Genomic DNA, 21,787 nt, shown 5'->3' with positions numbered 1-21,787 from the left:
AAGAAAAAATAAAAACTATAAAAGAAATCAATAATATAGAAACAAAGAAAACAATACAAAGAATTAATAAAACCAGGAGCTGTTTTTCTGAAAGAATAAGAAGAAAGTAGATAGCTTAAACAGGCCAATCACAAGTAAAGAAACTGGAATAGTAATTAAGAATTTCTCTAAGAAAAAGAGTCCAGGACCAGAAAGGTTTGTGGTGAGTTTTATCAAACATTCAAAGAAGGATTATTATCATTTCTCCTTAAACTCTCCCAAAATATTGAATAGGCAGAAACTCTCCCTAATGCCTTCTACATTGATTCCTGTAGATGCCAGAGATACTACCAAGAAAGAAAACTATACATCAATCTCACTGATGAACTCTGATATAAAAATTCTCAACAAGGGGGGAGAGAGATAGCACAGCAGTGGGGTGTTTGCCTGGCATGCGACCAACCCGGGAGGAACCTGGTTCAATCCCAGCATCCCATATTGTCCCCCAGCCTGCCAGGGGTGATTTCTGAGTGACGAGTCAGGAGTGACCCCTGAGCACCGATGAGTGTAGCCCAAAAATCAACCAACCAACCAATCAATCAACAAAAAAAAATTCTCAACAAAATCTTAGCAAACTAAATCCAACAGCACATCAAAAACATTATACATCATGACTAAGTGTTTTTTATTCTGGGGACGTAAAGATGTTTCAATATATGCACATCAATCCACACCCTACACCACCTAAGTAAAAGGAAAGATAAAAATCATATTAACTGACGCAGAACGAGCATTTGACAAGATTCAACACCCATTCATGATAAAAACCCTCAGCAAAATAGATGTGAAAGGAACCTTTCTGAAGATAGTAACATCTATCTATAAAAAGCCCAGAGCCAACTTTATTCTTAATGATGAAAAACTGACAGAATTCCCATTGCATTAGAAGGCATCATTGTTTCCATTCTTATTTAACACAGAAGTAATAGCAATCAGGCAAGAAAGGGAATTCAAAGAAATCCAAATTGGAAAAGAGGAAGTCAAACTAATTCTCTGATGATATAATATACAGTGAAGTCCTTAAAGAGTCCCTACCAAAACTCTCAGAAACAATAAATCAGTACAACAAAGTGGCTGGCTATAAAGTCAATACACAAAAAATATTTGCATTCCTTTATGCAAATAATTACTCTGAGGAGAAATAAATTGTCTAACTGTAAGAGTCTATCCCACTTAAAATAGTGTCAAAACACATCAACTACTTCAGAATCAACCTAACAAAAGAGTGAGAGACTATATCATGAAAACTTAAAAACACCCAAGAAAGAAATTCAAGACTTAAGAAAATCGAAAAACATTCTCTTCTCATGGATTGGAAGAATCAACATTATCAAAATGACTATCATACCAAAATCATCAAGTACCTAGGAATCAACCTAACAAAGAAGGTGAGAAATCTATACCATGAAAACTTCAAAGCACTTATGGAAGAAATTGAAACCTAAGGAACTGGAGAAACATTCCATGCTCATGGATTGGAAGAATAAACATCAAAATGACCAGCTTAGCTAAACTACTATATAGATTCAATGCAATCCCTATCCAAATGACAACATTCTTCAAGGACTTAGAACAATCAATTATAAAGTTTGTGTGGAACCATAAAAGACCCAGGATAACCAAAACCATACTGAAAAACAAGAAACTGGAAGGCATCTAATTACCTAATGTGAAGCTGCACTACAACCCCATAGTGATAAAAATAGTGTGGTATTGGAATAAAGCAAACTTTTAGTCTAATGGGAAAGAATAGAATATCGATTGAAAAATACCCCAAGTATATGGTCAATTATTCTTTGACAAAGGAGCCAAGAACATAAAATGGATTAAAGATAATTTCTTCAAAAAATTACCTTGGGACAATTGGATGACCATGTGTAAGAAATTAAAGATCAATCCATATCTCACACCTTACACAAAGTCAATTTAAAGTGGATCAAAGACCTGAATCCATGAAGTTGACTGAGCAAATATAAGCAGAACACTCCAAGACTTAGACCTCAAAGGAGTCTTCAAATGATAGGATGTCAATGGCAAGGGCAAAAGAATCAAATCTGAATAAGTGGGACGACATCAAAATAAAAAGTTTCTACAAGACAAAAAAAACATGGGCTAAAACTAAAAGACAGTTAACAGAGTGTGAGAAAATATTTTCACCTAACACATAAGATAAAAGAATTTATATCTAGGATATAGAAAGAACTCACAAATATTGTTTCCACAAAACCCAAAAGCCCATTAAAAATGGGGAGAGGAAACAACAGACACCTATCTGAGGAACACTAGAGGTGGCCAACAGGCACATGAAAAAAATGTTCAAAATCACTTATCATTAGGGAAATCCAAATTAAGACAATAATGAGATACCATCTTATACCAGTGAGGATGGCACATAACAAAAATATTGGGAACAATTTGTGTTGACAGTTAAGTAGTGAAAAAGGAACTCATCCACTGCTGGTGTGAATGCTTCCTGGTCCAACCCCTATGGAAAACAAAATGAAGAATTTTCAGTAAACAAGAATCCTATTGTCATATTTATTGCTAAATGATACCCATTTTTGGGTATCTATCCCCAGGACAGAAAACCAATCATCCAAAAGAATGTGTATACATTGCTATTCATTGCAGCATTCAGTACAATAGCTGAGTTGGAATTGACCTAGATGTACAAGAAAAGTTGAGTTGATCACGAAGATGTACAATGAAATACAAATAGCTGTAAAGGAATGACGCAATAATGCAATTTGCTGCAACATAGATGGAACTGGAAAATACTATGTTAAATAAAATAAGCCAGAAGAATACAGGATATAACTTATACATAGAATATCTTCATGAAGAAACTTGGGTTGCTGAGAGCATGCTAGGTCCCAATTATAATGAAGAAAAGGAAAGAAATTGAGTGAAGGAGGAGAAATACAAATATAGAAGGATGAGGACAGGGGCAAGGGGACTCAGGTATATTGGTGGTATTTGAAAAGGACAGAACTAAATATCCAAGCTAGAGTTAACAATCAAACTTTAACAACCAAAAAAGCCAAAAAAAAAAAAAAAACCATAAAAAAAAATAACCAGGCTTATTATGCTGATAGGCTGGGGCAGTGGGTAGTGGCATGGGATGGTCTTTGGGGACACTGGTGATGGGAGTGGTCCTGAAACACTGTATGTCTATATATCCTAACAATGAATAAATCTGTAAATCAAAATGGTGTAAATAAAAAAAAATGATATTTGCTGTGCAAAAGAAGAAAAAAAATAATGTACAATCTGCTATTTTATGGAGTGGATAGTATTATGATAAGTGAAATTAGTTAGAGAGAGGGACAGACACATACTCTCTCTAATATGTGTGATATAATAAAACTTTGTAATAAAAAAAACTTTGTAAATAAAAAAAGCCCCAAAGGCAATAGAAATGAAAAGCAGGAGAATTAGTCTTCATTAGGAAGCTTGCCATTGGGGTTTGGGGTTAGGGGTATAAGTTAGGGATGGGAACACTAAAACAATGGTGGAAGGGAAAAAATGTCTGCTCTAGAGGGAGGCTGATGGCAGGAGGGAAACTAAGGACATTGGTATAGAGATGTAGATACTAGTGAAGAGACTGGTATAGTACCACTGTATGCCAGAAACATATTAATGAATAACTTTGTGGTTCTATAATTCCATGTCAAAGGAGTTAGTTATCAAACTAACTTAGAACAATCTATTATAAAGTTTGTGTGGAACCATAAAAGACCCAGGATAACCAAAACCATACTGAAAAACAAGAAACTGGAAGGCATCGCATTACCTAATGTGAAGCTGGGTTATTCCTGGCTACATGCTCAGAAATTGCTCCTGGCTTGAGGGGGACATATGGGATACCGGGGGATCGAACCAAGGTCTGTCCTAGGCTAGTATGCACAAGGCAGCCACCTTACCTCTAGCGCCACCACTTCGGACCCATACAGAAACTTTGATATCCCATTTATTCAGATTTGATTCTATTGCTCTTGACATTTTTTAGTTATCTAAAAAAACAACTAAAGAAAATATACCAAAATAATTTAGTAAAACCACACAATCCCCATTTAGGATTGTATAGATTATAAACAATTTACTCCAAGTCAAGGAAAATATGGCAGTATGGCACACACTGAGTTGGCTCATATGGGAGCACAGGCAGCTGAGTGTTTAGATTATACCTATAAGATCCAAACCTCAGCATGCCAATAAATATTGTTCTCCACTGGAGTACACATATGAGGGATGGACTTAGGTTCCGGCTGACATAGAATTTAAGAGGGTTGCCAAATGTGATGCTTGTTCTGGGCCTTTCCTTTTATATGATTCTTAATGATAGAAGACTAATAGGAGTACCAGGGTATTAGGACTCTTCTAGTGGTGCCAGGAAATTTGTGCAGCCAAAACCCTCCTTTCCTGAAAAGGACAACAGAGGCCAATGTCTAAATAAAGAAACAAAGGCACTGAGTGCCATCCAGAAAGTAGACTCAGAAATGGGAAAGACTGCATGAGTTGCAATATGCAAAGAGTATCACAATAAATAAAAATTATTTCTGGCTCAGGAGGCTCCTGGAGATGGAAACTAATCATTATTCTCATTTCTATCAATCCTCTGCTGTATCAGTACAAAAACACCCTTTAAAATCATATAAATTGAGGGTATAATGAAATGGTAGAATGTATAATTTATATTTAAGAGATATAGGGCATCATCTCTGATATTAAGCAGTAAAAAAATCTGTAGTCTTTGTGAAAAAGAGATAAACTTAGTGCTGAAATAGTTATTTAAGAATGAAGTTTCTTTCCTCCTGTACTGCAAAACATCATCCAGGGTTGATACAAAGCTACTCAGACCTTCCACAAACTAGAATGTCACATTACTGGTGACTCCTTAGTTTCTTTTTTTTTTTTTGTTTTGGGACCACATCTCAAGGGTGTTGAGGTGTTGAGATCAAATCTAGGTTGGTTGCGTACAGGCAAGCACCCTACCTGCTGTACTATCACTTCAGCCTAAGGGTGACTCCTCTGATACACAATTAGAGGCCCATATTCATTGCTAAGTAAATCTGAAATTCTCAGCATTAATATTATCTTTTTTCGGGGGAAGAGTCATACCAAGTGGGCCTCAAGGGTTACTCCTGGCTTGGCACTCAGAAGTTGCTCCTGGCAGGCTCAGGGGACCACATGGGATGCTGGGATTCCAACCCAGGACTGTTGGCTGCTTGCAAGGCAAATGCCTTACCATTGTACTATTGCTCCAGTCCCTTTAATATTATCTTTTAAGTGTGGGGAGAGTGAGATAGTTATTACTGATCTATATAGTATTTTATTTTTATTTTGTTTCTGGGCTATAGCTGGTGATGCTCAGAAATCACTCCTGGCTGGTTTGGGTGAGTATATGAGATGCCAGGGATTGAACCCAGGTCAGCTACATGATGTGCAGGATAACTACCCTATCCTCTGTACTGTCTCTCCAGTCCTTTATAAAAATTTTAGACTTGGATGCCCATGTAACTTTTCTTTTTGTAACTATATAGTAAAAACTGTTGGGAGAGTATATAACTAGAAAATAATAATTTTGGGAACAAATCCTTGTTGTGACCTCTGTGTAAGGAACTCTAGCCTACAGCCCATGGCTAAGGGAGAGTACTAGGCTCAAAAAAACTTGGTTGCCTGGACCCACATTGCCATGAGATGCTTAAGGTAAAGAGGATATTGATAGAGTTCGTGGCATAAATTCGACTTTGTCTCATTTGAGACAGTTTTTTTTTTTTTTTTTACAAGCATCCTAAGGACAACTCTGAGTCCCTCTAAAAACCACCAAGACTTCTGTAAATTAAATCTGTTTCTGAGTTACCAAGCAATGTGCCTGATTATTCTAAGCCTTCCTAATCAGTATAGGAATGCTATAGGAGATAAGAATGTGAAAATTACTGACAAATCAGAGCATCCAGCCCTGAGCCATGGCCACTTGGTTTTAAAGATAATCTTTGCATCAAAACAAATCCCAATCTAGACATGCAGTAAACAGATGCACAAAAGACCCCCAGAAAAGAGGAACTGGGCATTCAAGCCACAAAGCTGATTTAGCAGATTTAGGAGACTTTGGGAAATAAGGGTATGATTAAATCCTAGGTCATAAATAAGTGACATCTGATAAAGATCAATAAGCACTGTAATCACTGTATTAAAGAGAATGTCAATGAATTCTATAGAATGTTTTGATGATGATCTATACCTAACAGAAGCCACATGTTTTACTGCTATGTAAACTATTGATCACCCCCCTTTCCTTGCTAAAAAGTAAACGTATAAAAATCCTGTTATATGAGTGAATAAACAGGCTAGATCCAAACTACTCTCCTGGTGTGTGGTCTAGTGACAATTTGTCCACTCTGGTGCCTACTCTCCTAGAGGACCACACTGCTATTCCTGTGTCCAGCTGCTCCTGCCCAGCCTGGAGGGGCCTGTGACACCTTGTACCCCCTATAGGTTATATTTTATCTGTGACCTTTAAAGAGCAAAATAAAGTAACTCCCCCAAGAGAAGGATTTTGTTGTCTTCGAATTCCATTGCCCAAAGTTGATATCAAATTTCACAAAGGATTGAAGAGAACTGCTAACAAACCATACAGTGGCTTCTTCTGGCAGAAGAAACCAACAGTTTTCATCCTGCTTTTCAAATTCTAATACTTGGCAAGTATACAGTATATAGGGGGAAAAGGTAGTATAAATAGCTAATACTATTTGGTCAACTCATAACATGAATAAAACTGAACTCACTAGATGATGACAAATATAAAACAGCGTTTATGCTACTGCCAGTATTTCTTGCATATATTCATCAACAATTCAGGAAAGATAAATCAATCTAGTAAATATCAATATTCAAGATGAACTGGGATCAGCTATGACTCTTGTTCCTTCTGATCCTCAACCCAAGCATTTTTTCGTGTCTTCTAGAAAACTCAGGCTCCTAGATGAAAACAAATCTTCCAGATCTAATCATTCTCCCAAGTATGGTTTTTTCAAAACCCCCACCCCCACCCCGCCACTTGGCAAAAAAAGAAAATAAAAGGGAAACTCTGCAGTATTCCAAATTCAACAGGTTATGTGGAAGTTTAGTTGAAACTAACTCTGTCTCCAAGGCTGGTGTACTGATGGTCCTTTATTTTCTACTTCAGTGTACTTGTAGGAGTGGCAGATAGAAAATATCTTATTTTTTAGATCCTCCCAGTTGGCTGCCCATGTTCTGGGCCTCCATACTAAGAAGTTAAAAATTCTGTGCCATATTTATTCCTAATGTGGGAATCTTTTGGGTTTAATGCTCAAAGTATTTTCTTCTGTTCCACTCAAATGTATTTCAAATGACACCTTATCAACACCATTATTAAATTAATGAGAAAGATAGGAGCCTTACAGCTATAGCCCAAGTAAGATGTAACCAGGACACAGACCTGAGTTATCTCATTGTCATGGGAAACCAACATTTAATTCTGAAGTTTAACTACACTTTGTCCTTTTTGGTAAGTTCCTAAATAAGTTTTCCTTGGCAACTTTAAAGTGGCTATGCTTGAACTTATATTTCTGTTGATAGATAACATATGCTACAATGCTAAAAATGGTTCTCAGGGTTGGGGATATGACTCAGAGTAATAGAGCACATTTCTAATATATAAGAGGCTCTGAGTTTGATCCTTAGCACTATATCCTAATACTGTGGCACAGCTGGATGTAGCTTTGGTGACCCCTAGGAACTAACAGTATATATATCAGGCAATTCTTGCCATGCCATAACTCTTGCACTGGATTGCAAAAACCTGCAACGGAATAGCCTCTGGGCTTCCTAAGTACTGCTTATAAGATAACTACCCTATGCTTGCAGAAAGAGAAGTATTTAGCCCTGAAAAAGACAACAGTGTATGGTTTGGGGCAATTCAGTGGTGGTAGACGTATAATAACTTTGTACACAAAAGCATATACATTAATGTATATTAATGTATGAACACAACAAAAGATACATATGTATTTATGTATACAGACATATAGGATATTTAGCCTCAAACTGAGATACTACTGAGATACTAAAGCTATCGAAATAATCTTTTGTCCTCAATAACAACAAAAAACAATGAATAGAGAATTCAGGGGCTGGACTATTAGCACAGTGGTTGGGTGTTTGCCTTGCACGCTGTTGACCTGGGATCGATCCCTGGCATTTCATATGATCCCCCAAGCCTGCCAAGAGTGATTTCTGAGTGCAGAGCCAGGAGTAACCCCTGAGCACCACCAGATGTAGGCCATAAACAAAACAAAATTAAAACAAACAACAAAAAGAATTCAGAAGCAAATTTTACTCAATAAAAGATCTAAGGAATCATTAATAGCTTATTTACTTATTTATTTATTTGGGTTTTGGGGCAAAACCTGATTGCGCTCAGGAGTTACTCTGGCTCTATTCTCAGAAATTACTCCTGGCAGGTTTGGGGGAACCATATGGGATGCTGGGGATCAAATCTGGTTTGGCCTTCTGCAAGGTGAACACCCTATCTACTACGGTATTGCTCAAGTTCCTAATAAGAATTGTTTTAAACTGTCAGATATTTTTGCTAATGATCAAAAATTTTATTCTTTTTCTTTTGGTAGTGGGGCCGCATCATACAGTGCTCAGGATTGCCTCCTGGCCCAGTCTTAGGGATCAAACCACAGTAAAGCATATGAAACCATGAAAGCAAGAATAAGAAAATCATAACCAGAAGGGACAAAATTTGGGATCTGAGAAACAGTACAGTGGGTAGGGTTCTTGTTTTGTTTATGGCCAAGACAAACTCTATCTACTCCATCCCTATGATTCTCAGAGCTAGCCAGGAATGATCTTTTGAGCATAGAGCCAGGAATAAGTTCTGAGCATTGCAGTGTATTCCCAAAACAAAACAAGTCACAGAACTAGAGTATGGTAGGCAAAATTAAGAACACAATAGAGAAAAAAAAAAAAACCACAATAGAGAGCATCAGTAATACAATACAAGAAATATTGTATTTTTTACAGGGAAAAATCTGTGGTCAACCTAGAAAACAACAGTAGAGGGGCTGGAGAGATAGCATGGAGGTAAGGCGTTTGCCTTTTATGCAGGAGGTCATCGGTTCGAATCCCGACGTCCCATATGGTCCCTCTTGCCTGCCAGGAGCAACTTCTGAGCCTGGAGCAAGGAATAACACCTGAGCACTGCCGGTTATGACCCAAAAACCACAGGAAAAAAAAAAATAAAACAGTAGAAAAAAGTTTGAAAAGAAATGAACAGTATACCAGAGCTATAGGGTAAAGTCAATTAAGTACAATATAAGAATCATAAAAGTCAGGCCAGAGTGGTGGCACAAGTGGTAGGGTGTTCGCCTTTCAAGCGCTAACCTAGGACGAACCACGGTTTGATCCCCCACGTCCCATATGGTCCTCCAAGCCAGGAGTGATTTCTGAGCGCATAGCCAGGAGTAAACCCTAAGCATCACCAGGTGTGGCCCCAAAAGCAAAATAAATAAATAAATAAATAAATAAAAAAATAAATCATAAAAGTCCTTGAAAATGAAGGCAAATTTGATGAACATGCATAGGCACTCAGTCAGATCCATTAGGCAAGAAAGGTCCCCAAACAAAACCCCTAAGACACACTGACATCTGAATGACAAAAGCCATAACCTGAGACTGAATATTGAAAGTAGCAAGATCAAAGGAACTTACAATACAAACTAACTCCCTTGAGAATCACAGCAGGCCTAGCAAATGAAGTTTTATAAAAAGCACTGGTTGAAATAAAAAAAAAAAAAACTGCATCAAAAATGGAAAGAAGAGATGAACAGAAACTTCCCAAAGAAAAAAATACAAATGACAGGGAAAGGCTTTGCATCACTAAGGATGTGCAAATTAAAATAAGAATTACAGGGGCGGGAGAGATAGCATGGAGGTAAGGCGTTTGCCTTTCATGCAGTAGATCATCGGTTTGAATCCCAGTGTCCCATATGGTCCCTGTGCCTGCCAGAAGCAATTTCTGAGCCTGGAGCCAGGAATAACCCCTGAGCACTGCCGGGTGTGACCCAAAAACCAAAAAAAAAAAAAAAAAAAAAAAGAAAAAAAGAATTAGCACAGCTGTAGGGCATTTGCCTTGCTTGCAGAAGGACAGCGGTTCAAATCCTGGCATCTCATAGGGTCCCTGGAGCCTGCTGGGGGCAATTTCTGAGCGTAGAGCCAGGAGTAGCTCTTGAGTGCTGCTGGGTGTGACCACCCCCCCAAATAAAAATAAAATAAGAATTAGATAATCTCAGAACATACAGACTAGCACTCATCAAAGAGAACAGTTTTGATGTGGATGGGGTGGGGGTGGGGGAATGGAACTCACTTTCACAGCTGGTGGGAGCATTGATTGGTCTAGACTTCCTGAAAAACATTTTGGTAATTTCTCAAAAAACTAGAAATTGAGCTTCCATATGACTCAGAAATTTCACTTCCTGGAATATACCTCAAGGCCCCAAGAACAGAAGACAGAAAAGACAATCCAAGATTCATTGCTCAACAATAGCCAAAATCTAAAATAAACCAAATATAAAGGGCAGATGAATGCATAAAAAGTTACGATGTATGTATATGTATAAATAATGGAATACTGCCCAAGGTAAGAAAATATAAATTCATGCAACTTGCTGTTACATGGAAAGATCTGCAGAGTATTAAGCTGAAATGAAGTTAGTAAAAAGGAAAAAAGACACAAAACATGATATTCCAAGGCAACAGACAAAGAGAACTGGTCCTGAGCTTTCTTCTGGGAAGCAGGAGATGAAGATAGGTATGGGCAGAGAAGATTGTGATTTTGTGTGTGTGTGTGTGTGTGTGCTGAGGGTAGCAACTATACATAACAAGATAAGTAAAACAAAACTGAAATTCTACAAAATTGTAAACAATAATAAGATTGTGATTGTGTGTGTGTGTGTGTGTGTGTGTGTGTGCTGAGGGTAGCAACTATACATAACAAGATGAGTAAAACAAAACTGAAATTCTACAAAATTGTAAACAATAATAAGTCCCAACACCACATGCGATCTCCTGAGCCCTTCCTGTAATAAGCCTTGAGCTCAGAGCCAGTATAAACCCTGAGCACAGCTAGGTGTAATTCAAAAACAAAATTAAAAAAATACTTATTATTCTACAAATCTTAAACATTTCATGAAAGAATTAAATTTCACAAATACATGATTTACCAAAAAATGAGAGGAAAATTTTATTTAAATTATTTTTTATTGAATTGCTGTAAACTACAAAGTCACAATATTATATTTATACTTGACATTCAGATATACTATTATTGTATGTGTATATGTACACACACACACACACACACACACACACACACACACAGTCTCTTCAATCTGCTTCCAATCACTAATGCCCCTAATTTCACTTCCACCCCAGTCTGTCTATATGGCAGGCAATTTTTTATTCTTTTATTTTCACCCCTTCTTTCCTTTTAAGCATGTGATTTACAATGTTTTTGCATATCAAACAGAACCTGGCTACATCACCAGCACAGCAGGATCTCCCTTAATATTCTTTGCAGTGACCCAGTAATTCCTGGCACCACAGAGTATGAAGAGAACTACATTTATTGCACTAAACCAATAGGCCAAATGGCTGAGAACGACTGTTGTACACTGCTTCCTCAATGTTTATAGTTTAATAATGGTTAAGATACTGATAAAAAAATAAGCCTTAGAAAATTACCATATTTGCTTTAGAGTCAAAGAATATAATTAAAATATCTTTAAATATCTTTAATAATGGATTCTCTTAAAATAATTTAAATGTGTTATCTGACTCAAGTAATGGAACCCAACAAAATAAATTGTTCTAAGATTTCCATATTTGTAAATTTAAGTTATAGAATGTCGGGTCAGTACAAAATATATAATTTATCTAGGTTATTTAATATGTTTTCAAAATTCAGTAATGTGGAGTCCTTTTAAAACCAGAAACTTTCAAAGACAGCGATGTGGCTCCATAATAAAACATATGTCTTACATGCTTAATACTTGAGTCTAGTATAATCACAGTAAACAGAAACAAAACCACAGCCTTTTTTAAGAGTAAAAGTTGAAATACTGTTCGGATGAGGTATTCTAGAATCCAAGACTATTCAACTCTAATAAAAAAAATTACTGGGGCCGGAGTGGTGGTGCAAGTGGTAGGGTATTTGCCTTGCATGCACTAACCTAGAACAGACTGCAGTTTGATCACCGGGCCTTCCATCTGGTCCACCAAGCCAGGAATAATTTCTGAGTGCATAGTCAGGAGTAAGCCCTGAGTGTCACTGGGTGTGGCCCAAAAAGCAAAAAATAAAAATAAAAATACAACTGCATGGGTTAAGGTGTTTGCATAACATTCAGATGACTCTGATCCCTGACACTGAGCAGAGGCATAAATAACCTTTGAGCACCACCAAGTGAGTGGTACTCAACTGAGCCCCAAAGCTCAGTTCTCCACCTACCACCCTTAAAAAGCAAGCTTAATTAATTTCTATATACCAAGAAAAACAAGTTTATAAGTTATGAAAGAATTTTCAATTAGCTTTTTTTGGCTGCAGCTTGAAACTTCAGATCTATCAAGTTGTCAATGTGGCTTTATATACATTATAACTATGCAGAAATTAAGTCTTCTGATGTAGGCCAGTGTCTCAAGATTCATAAAGGCTATCAAGTTTTGTTTTGTTTTGTTTTTTATATTTTTGTTATTGCTTTGTTGTTTTATGTTGGTTATTTTTTTGTCTTGTTACCTTTTTTCACTTTTTTCATTCCTGCTCCTAAATTGATATCTACACACCTTTTTTTTTCTTTTTTTCTTTCCTTCTTTCTTTTCCATTTCCTTTTTCTATATCTTCAACAGAACCACATTGGTTGAATCATCTTGTTCAGCCTCATAAACTGAGGGGGGGAAATGACTAGTACCAGGTCCAGACACCCATGAACATTTAGTGGAAATAAAAAATGATCAGACTGGAACATCAAACCCAAAGTCAACGGCAACAGAATCTATACCTAATCCATAGCAAACTCTGTAAGTGGGGACCAGTTACACTAGTATGCTGGGGGGTAAAGGAGGGAGATATGGGATGCATACTAGAACAGGGGTGGAGGGAGGACATTGCTGGTGGTGTGATGCCCTTGATTTATTGTCACCTTAACTATTACTGTGAAATATTTGTAATTCATTTTGGCCACAATAAAAATTAATTTAAAAAAAGTTATTCCATCTGATTCACTTTAGATTTTCACTTGTACATAGCTTCTGAAAACCAACTGTCATTCTGATTTTATCATACTAGTATTGCGACAAGGATAACATCTATCAAAATTTTAAAGACAAACTTACCCTATCATGAAGAGTCCAGCCGACATATTTCAGATAACTGTCATTTAGGAAGGCATCACTATACATTTTCATCCATACTCCAATTTCTTCAATACAAATTGCTCTAATCTCAGCAATAGCATCACTTAAGGAGAGGAAGAAAACAATGAGAGGGGGACAAAATGTTTGTCACCGCATGGAAGCATTTTATACTCAGCAAGCAAACCACGTATTCCCATACTGTTAAAAATTACTTTCTTGTTTCACTATATAGAATATATAATATGATGAATTATATCATACGTCACTCCTAGTTTCATGTATTAAAACAAAATTCTGAGGAGTTAACTTAAAAGATCAAATATATGCTTTCCATGCAGGGGGCCAAGTTTTGATCCTTGACATGTATGATCAATGAGTGGGGAATAATCTCAGAGCAGCACTGGGAATGGCTCAAATTTAAATAAAAATAAGCAAACAAAAACCAATACTGGGCCCAAATGACAGTGCAACAAATAAGATGCAAGTTTATTGAGAGACTACGAGTTATGAAAAACAACCTTTCTGATACTGAAAACTTTGGTTTTGGGATCCAGGAACACATTGATCTGGGAATCAAATATGACCCAAAAATTGGTATCTATGACCTGGACTTCTACGTGGTGCTGGGTAGGCCAGGTTTCAGCATTGCAGACAAGAAGCGCAGGTTCTTGATATTTATTCATTTATTTATATATAAGTATATATATATGTGTGTATATATATATATATATATTTATAAGATGTCCAAGTTTATTTCTAGGACTGCATATGGTCCCCAAATTTCCCAAGTTCTGACATAAAAAGAAATAAAAAAACTATCAATACCAAATGGTGGGGGGAAAATGCATCTATGGATAACCTTATTTTGAATCAATTGCTCTATTTTTCACTAGGTCATAAAATAGCCTTTGGTTTTCTTTTAGCATCCTAATTTAAAAATACATTAAATTTTCTGATAAAAAAAAGAGCACAAATATCCAATACAGGCTACTGTAAAATTCAAAATTTGTTTTTCAAAGTAAGTGCATCGTTGATCCAGGGGTCCTCAAACTTTTTAAACAGGGGTCCAGTTCACTGTCCTTCAGACTGTTGGAGGGTCAGATTATAGTAAAAACAAAAATTATGAACAAATTTCTATGCACACTGCATATATCTTATTTAGAAGTGAAGAAACAAAATGTGAATAAATACAATATGTGGCCCGCGGGCTGTAGTTTGAAGACCCCTGTATTAAGCAAACACAAATAAACTAAATTTTTTAGTAACATTATCTTTATTTAAGCATCATAATTACAAACATATTTGTAGTTGGGTTTCAGTAGAAAAGAATATCCCCCTTCACCAGTGTAACATTCCCACAACTAAAGCCCCTTACTGTCTCCTCCCCCACCCCGTGCCAGTATTCAAGACAGGCATTCTATTTATCTCACTACCATTGTCATGGTAATTGTCAGTGTAGTTATTTCTCTAACTGAACTCATCACTCTTTGGCAAGCTTTATATTGTGAGCCTATCCTTCCAGTCCTCCTCTCCATTGTCTCTGTGTTTTATTACAATAATATCTTTGATTTTCTTAAATTCCATAGATGAGTCTATTCTGTCTATTTCTCCTCCTCTGACTTATTTCACTAGGCATAATAGTTTCCATGTCCATCCATGTATAGGAAAATTTGATGACTTCATTTTTCCTGATGGCTGGATAGTATTCCATTGTGTATATGTACCAGTTTCTTACTTTTTTTTTTTCATGTCAGAAGGGTCATGTGCCAACGTCGTAACAAGGTTGAAGGGAGGCATATCACACAAGTGTGTAAAAACCTGATCATCGTGCTTATGAACTGGGAAAGGATCTGTACAACAGTTTCTTTAGCCACTCATCTGTTGTGGAACATCTGAGTTGTTTCCAGATTCTGAGTATTGTAAATAGCACTGCACTTAAATGTAGAAGGCATTTTTGTGTGTGTATATATATATATATATATATTTTTTTTTTTTTTGTATTCTTAAGGTATATCTTTAGGAGTGGTATAGCTGGATCATATGGGAGTTCAATTTCCAATTTTTTGAGGCATCTCCATAATGTTTTTTACAAAGGCTGGAGTAGACTGCATTCCCATCAGCAGTGAATGAGTTTCTTTCTCCACTTCCCCACCAGCATTCATTGTTTCTGATTTCTGAGATGCCTGCCAGTCTTTGTGGCATGAGATGGTACCTCATTGTTGCTTTGATTTGTTCTCTTTCTAATATTTAGTGATGTGGAGCACTTTTTCATGTGCTTTTGGCCATTTATATTTCTTCTTCGAGAAAGTGTCTGTTCATCTAACTACTTTATGATAGGGTTCGATGTTTTTTTTTTTTTTGTTAATTTCTTTCAGTACCATGTATATTTTAGATATTATCTCTTTATCTGTTGGGTATTGGGTGAATAGTTTCTCCCATTTTATAAGTAGCCTTTGTATTCTAGTCACCATTTCTTTTGAGTTGCAGAAGATTCTCAGTTTAAAATAGTCCCATTAGTTTATCTCTGTTTGATCCCTGGCACGACAGGCGGTCCCATGAGCACAGCCAGAAACATATCCCTATACCTAGAGTTATAAATAAGCCCTGAGTGCCAACAAGTGAGACAATTTTGGGTGGGGGGTTGGGTCACACTGGCAGCGCTCAGGGAACCACATGGGATACCGGGTTGTTTCCAGAATCTTGCTATGGTAAATAGTGCTGCAATGAATATAGATGTAAGGAAGGGGTTTTTGTATTGTATTTTTGTGTTCCTAGGGTATATTCCTAGGAGTGGTATAGCTGGATCGTATGGGAGCTCGATTTCCAGTTTTTCGAGGAATCTCCATGTCGCTTTCCATAAAGGTTGAACTAGATGGCATTCCCACCAGCAGTGGATAAGAGTTCCTTTCTCTCCACATCCCTGCCAACACTGTTTATTCTCATTCTTTGTGATGTGTGCCAATCTCTGGGGTGTGAGGTGGTACCTCATAGTTGTTTTGATTTGCATCTCCCTGATGATTAGTGATGTGGAGCATTTTTTCATGTGTCTTTTGGCCATGTGTATTTCTTCTTTGTCAAAGTGTCTGTTCATTTCTTCTCCCCATTTTTTGATGGGGTTAGATGTTTTTTTCTTGTAAAGTTCTGTCAATGCCTTGTATATTTTGGAGATTAGCCCCTTGTCTGATGGGTATTGGGTGAATAGTTTCTCCCACTCAGTGGGTGGCTCTTGTATCCTGGGCACTATTTCCTTTGAGGTGCAAAAGCTTCTCAGCTTAATATATTCCCATCTGTTAATCTCTGCTTTCACTTGGGCTTTAAGCAATTCTTAAATTGCTTGTTTTGCATTTCTCTAGTATAAAGATTAGGAATAGTAACTATAGCCAGATCTCACACAGTTACCTTAAAAATGAGATTACTGAGCCTGAGCCATAGAACAGTGAATATGGCAGTTGCCTTGGACACTGCTGTCCTGGATTTGATTCTTGACAGCCCATATGTTTCCCAAAGCTCACCAAGAATAACCCTTCAAACATTACTGGATATGGCCCAAAACAAAAAAACAAATAAAACATAGAATCAGATTAGTACAATTAATACAAATTAGTTAGAACAATCAGTATTAAATTAGTACAATTAGTACAAATTAGTAAAAATATAATACTTAGTTTTGTACCTATTAATCTATAAATGTCAATTGTTATAATCTTTTAGCTGTGTCATTAATCAAGACAATGATAATCTAGTATAAAGTTTTGTTACAGTCATGAAAGGATGTTCTGAAATATCCTATATCCATATTTAGAAACATCCTAAATATAAAAATTCCAGAATTTGAATTTAGAGTCTAATATGAGTATCACTGTATATACTGTTAGTTTAAAAATATATACTCAATGAAATTTTTCTTTTGTCTCCTGTATCTTTTTGTGAGTAAAATAATGTACTTGCATAATGATTCCCATCTATACCTTTATGCTTAAACAACACGTTATTTAGCATATTCTGAAATCATATAATATCCTACCAATATCTTTTCAACATTTACTAAAAATTATGTTTTCCAGTTTTGTGTATATGTATAATTTTGGGACCACATCTGGCAGTGTCTGAAAGCTACTCCCTGCTTGATACTCAGGGGAATGCAAATGACTTTGAGTTATCTTTCCTGCCCCACTGTTAATTCCGAGAACATTCTATTTTCCCTCACCAACAATTTGTTTTCCAAGCTTTTGGTATTAACAATGAACATTCTAGTCTCCTGTGCATATCACATGTAAGTTTCCCTAGGAGACAATTTTTCAAACACTATCAACACATTCAGAAATAAATTTGGTGTGAACAAAAACATTATACCAAAACATCAATAAGTTTCATTTGCAGTAACATATGTTAAAAATGCAAGATACCGTATATAATAGAGTATATGCTGAGTTTTTCCAGCACAAATCAAATTCATGTAGTCTCCAGTTGTCTCCTGCCGTCTGCTAAAGGAAGTGGTGCTTCAGCTCAGTCCACAAGTCGAGGCTGAGCTGAAGAGGTAGGCGGCTGAACTGAACTGGATGCCACTGAACTATCGGACCCACAATATTCTGTGCTTTGTATGAGATCGACTGCAGTGATGATATCTGTAAACTCAGTGATGATGACAATGTCTATGCTGATATTGTCACATCAGATACAGCTGAAGCTATTTGGACATACAGATGATGATGATGAGGAATCCAGTTTTGAAGGATTTTAACCTTTGTGATTTAACTTGATTACCTGTTAAACTACAGTTTTCTGCACTTTATTTAAAGTTTTAAAGTTTTGTTGCCAGTTTACAGTTTTTCTTTAGCAATAAATATTGGAAAACATTTAGTCTACTGATTCCTCAATTATTGTAATTGTTTTGGGTATATATTCTTATTTTCGAAGTTCACCAGTGGCTGCTGCATTTTCCACCTCGACTTATACTTGAGTCACTAAGATTATCCAGTTTTAGAGTAAAATGGGGGGGATAACTTATACTAGGGTTGGCTTATACTCAAGTATATATGGTATATATAACTTTCCAAGCTGAGAAATAGTTATTAAGGAGCAGAAGCACTAGTCCCTTATTTTATTTTATTTTTTTTTTGGTTTTTCGGGCCACACTCGTTTGATGCTCAGGGGTTACTCCTGGCTAAGTGCTCAGAAATTGCCCCTGGCTTGGGGGGACCATATGGGACATCAGGGGATCGAACCACAGTCCTTCCTTGGCTAGCGCTTGCAAGGCAGACACCTTACTTCTAGCGCCACCTCGCAGACCCCAGCACTAGTCCTTTGAGCTATCTCCCATACACCCAAATCCTTTATAAACAAATCAAAGCTTATTTTCTAAGGCCTTTTGTTTTGTTTTGTTTTTTCCTCTTTTTAGCCACGATCAGGGATGCTCAGGGGTTACTCTTGGCCCTGCACTGAGGAATTACTTCTGGTGGTGCTCTGAGTACCACAGGAGGATGCTGGTGATCAAAACCAGGTTGGCTGAATCCTAGGCAAGCACACCTACCTACTGTAGTATCAGTCTGGCTCCTCTAATGACATTTTCTTCATGTATTAGATTCCTAAAAATTTATGTACTTGAAAAGCAACCTTTCTGGGACTGGAGAGATAGCATGGAGGTAAGGCGTTTGCCTTTCATGCAGAAGGTTCGAATCCCAGCATCCCATATGGTTCCAGGTGCCTGCCAGGGGCAATTTCTGAGCGTAGAGCCAGGAGGAACCCCTGAGCGCTGCCGGGTGTGACCCAAAAAGCCAAAAAAAAAAAGCAACCTTTCTGTTGTGTACTGCCAATATTTTGTAATAACTGTGAAATCCTGATTCAGAGGACAGGAATCTCTTTGTTTTTGTTTTTGAATTTCAGTGAATACTCCTGGCTCAGTGTTTGATGGTTACTGCTAATAGTGCTGAGGGGACCAGGTGGTGAAGGGAGTCCAACCCAGGCCTCTAGTAAGCAAAGTCTATTATAGAGTTCCTGGAGCTCTCTCTCCAGTCCCAAAAGCCAGTCTTAATTCACCTATTGCTATCAAAAACTTTAATTCTCTTCTCTAACTCCAGATTTTTACTATGGGTGACAACTGTCCACGCTGTCACGAATTCCAAGATGATTTGTCATTTTTCAGGTTCTGAATCCCAATGCACTAAGTCTACTGATGACAGCCAGCTAATCATTCTCTAAACATAAATCTTTACTTTGTGGAAGTGCTTTGTTTTTATTTTTGGGCCACACCTGGCTTACAGGACTTACTTCTAGCTCTGCACTCAGAAATCACTCATGGTAGAGTTGTGGGGGGAGGATCATATGGGATGTCAGAAATCCAACCTGGGTTGGTTACGCACAAAAGTACCCCATTTGATATACTATTTCTTCCCGTTGTGGAGATTTTAAAATTTGTTTAGGAGGCCTTTATTAATATTTGCTTTGGTAGAAACAAAGTCTTTTGAGCATGGGATACTTAGTAACTTGTCTCACACATATTCTGTGGTAAAAATTGACTAATTTCGACTCATAATATTGGATCGGGGCCGGAGAGATAGCATGGAGGTAAGGCGTTTGCCTTTCATGCAGAAGGTCATCAGTTCGAATCCCGGCGTCCCATATGGTCCCCGGTGCCTGCCAGGAGCAATTTCTGAGCATGGAGCCAGGAGTAACCCCTGAGCACCGGGTGTAACCCAAAAACCACAAAAAAAAAAAAAAAAATCATAATATTGTATCAACAAGGACATTATGACTTCTGTTTTGTTCTTTCTCTGAATAAAAGTCAATTGACTACTATCTTCAAAACATTTTGGCTACTCTATACAGTACTTCAAGTGGCAAGCACATGGGTTTTCTGCCTCAACCTAATCGTTCAACCCTAGTCAAATGTTTAAAGGACTCCAGCTTTAATTAAAATCTTGGTTACTGATGCAAAAGTTGTGAGGCAAGAAAAAACTGGAGACATTTGTGGAAGGAAGAGGACACTGGTGAATGCATGGGAACTTGAACACTGTACAGCTGAAAATCATAAAAAAAAGTCTAACACTAGTGCTGGTGCAGATGCAGATAGAAAGGGACTGCTGGCGAAAATGTCAACTGGTCCAGCCTTTTTTTTTTTTAATAATTCAAATATATGCCTTTAATTTTTTTTTTATCAGAACATCTGTTCTTTTCCCAGGATAATGCCAGTTTTCTTGGAACAAGTACCCTCAAGAAATTCTACAATGTATTTTATGGCTCAGATTACCCTGTATACATTGACAATGAATAAATAGCCTAAGTACAGAAAGAAAATTCTTTAATTCTATGTGTCAAACACAGGAATACAGGGAATGCTAACAAAGTGTGCAAAGTGATTTCTTACTTAAGAAAAGTAAATTATATATGTGAGCTTTAATGTACAAGGTAAGTGATGAAATATTAGAACAAAACAAGAAGAGATAAAAGAAAATAAAGAATAAAATTATAATATTGAAAATTATTCCAACAAGAGATCAATATTCTTTCCAAAATTTCATAAGAGACAGTGCCTCTTTCTATAACCATTGCAAGTTAAAAATGATCTCATGATTTTCATTTTTTTATACTGACTTTTCCACTCAAACTAGAACTATAGTCACTGAAATTTGAATTGTATATAATTCTTTTTTTTCTCTCTTGATTTTTTAAATATATGAAAAAACCCTTCACCAGTGCAACGTTCCCATCACCAATATCCCTAGTGTCCCTTCTCCCCAACCCATACTGGCCTGTACTCTAGACAGGTTTTCTACTTCCCTCATTCAGTCACATTTTTTTATGATAAGTCTCAATGTAATTATTTCTGTGACTGCACCCAACAATTTCTGTAGTGAGCTTCATGTCGGGAGCTGGACCATCCAGTCCTCCTCTATTTTGTCTCTGAGAATCAGTACACAAATGTTTTTCATTTTCTCAAAACCCATAGATGAGTGAGACCATTCTTGTGCTAATCTCTCTCCCTCAGACTTATTTCACTCAGCATAATAGGTTCCATATTCAGTATAGAAAAATTTCATAGGGAGGTCGGAGAGATAGCATGGAGGTAAGACATTTGCCTTTCATGCAGAAGGTCATCGGTTCGAATCCCGGCATCCCATATGGTCCACCCGTGCCTGCCAGGAGAAATTTCTGAGCCTGGAGCCAGGAATAACCCCTGAACACTGCTGGTGTGACCCAAAAAAACCACAAAAAAAAAAAAAAAGAAAAATTTCATAGGGGCCGGAGAGATAGCACAGCGGTGTTTGCCTTTGCAAGCAGCCGACCCAGGACCTAAGGTGGTTGGTTCAAATCC

At 37.1% G+C, this 21,787-nt stretch overlaps 1 protein-coding gene and 1 non-coding gene across 2 annotated transcripts in view; both read right to left on the bottom strand.

Moving 5' to 3' along the window:
• The window catches only part of STAG1 (stromal antigen 1), a 363,983-nt gene that overhangs the window by 107,906 nt on the left and 234,290 nt on the right, over positions 1–21,787 (bottom strand). Inside the window, exon 10 of the mRNA XM_049775919.1 lies at positions 13,456–13,579. Coding sequence (XP_049631876.1) covers positions 13,456–13,579 — 124 coding nt within the window. The remainder of the gene's footprint in view (positions 1–13,455; positions 13,580–21,787) is intronic.
• LOC126012695 (small nucleolar RNA U13) lies at positions 15,225–15,326 on the bottom strand. The gene has a single exon (XR_007497117.1). It is a non-coding gene; the product is annotated as a small nucleolar RNA U13 (small nucleolar RNA).

The sequence above is a fragment of the Suncus etruscus genome, chromosome 6 (genome assembly GCF_024139225.1).
Source record: "Suncus etruscus isolate mSunEtr1 chromosome 6, mSunEtr1.pri.cur, whole genome shotgun sequence".
Lineage (NCBI taxonomy): Eukaryota > Metazoa > Chordata > Mammalia > Eulipotyphla > Soricidae > Suncus > Suncus etruscus.
Note: the sequence above shows the minus strand (reverse complement) of the source record. Positions and strands in the feature narration are given on the sequence as shown.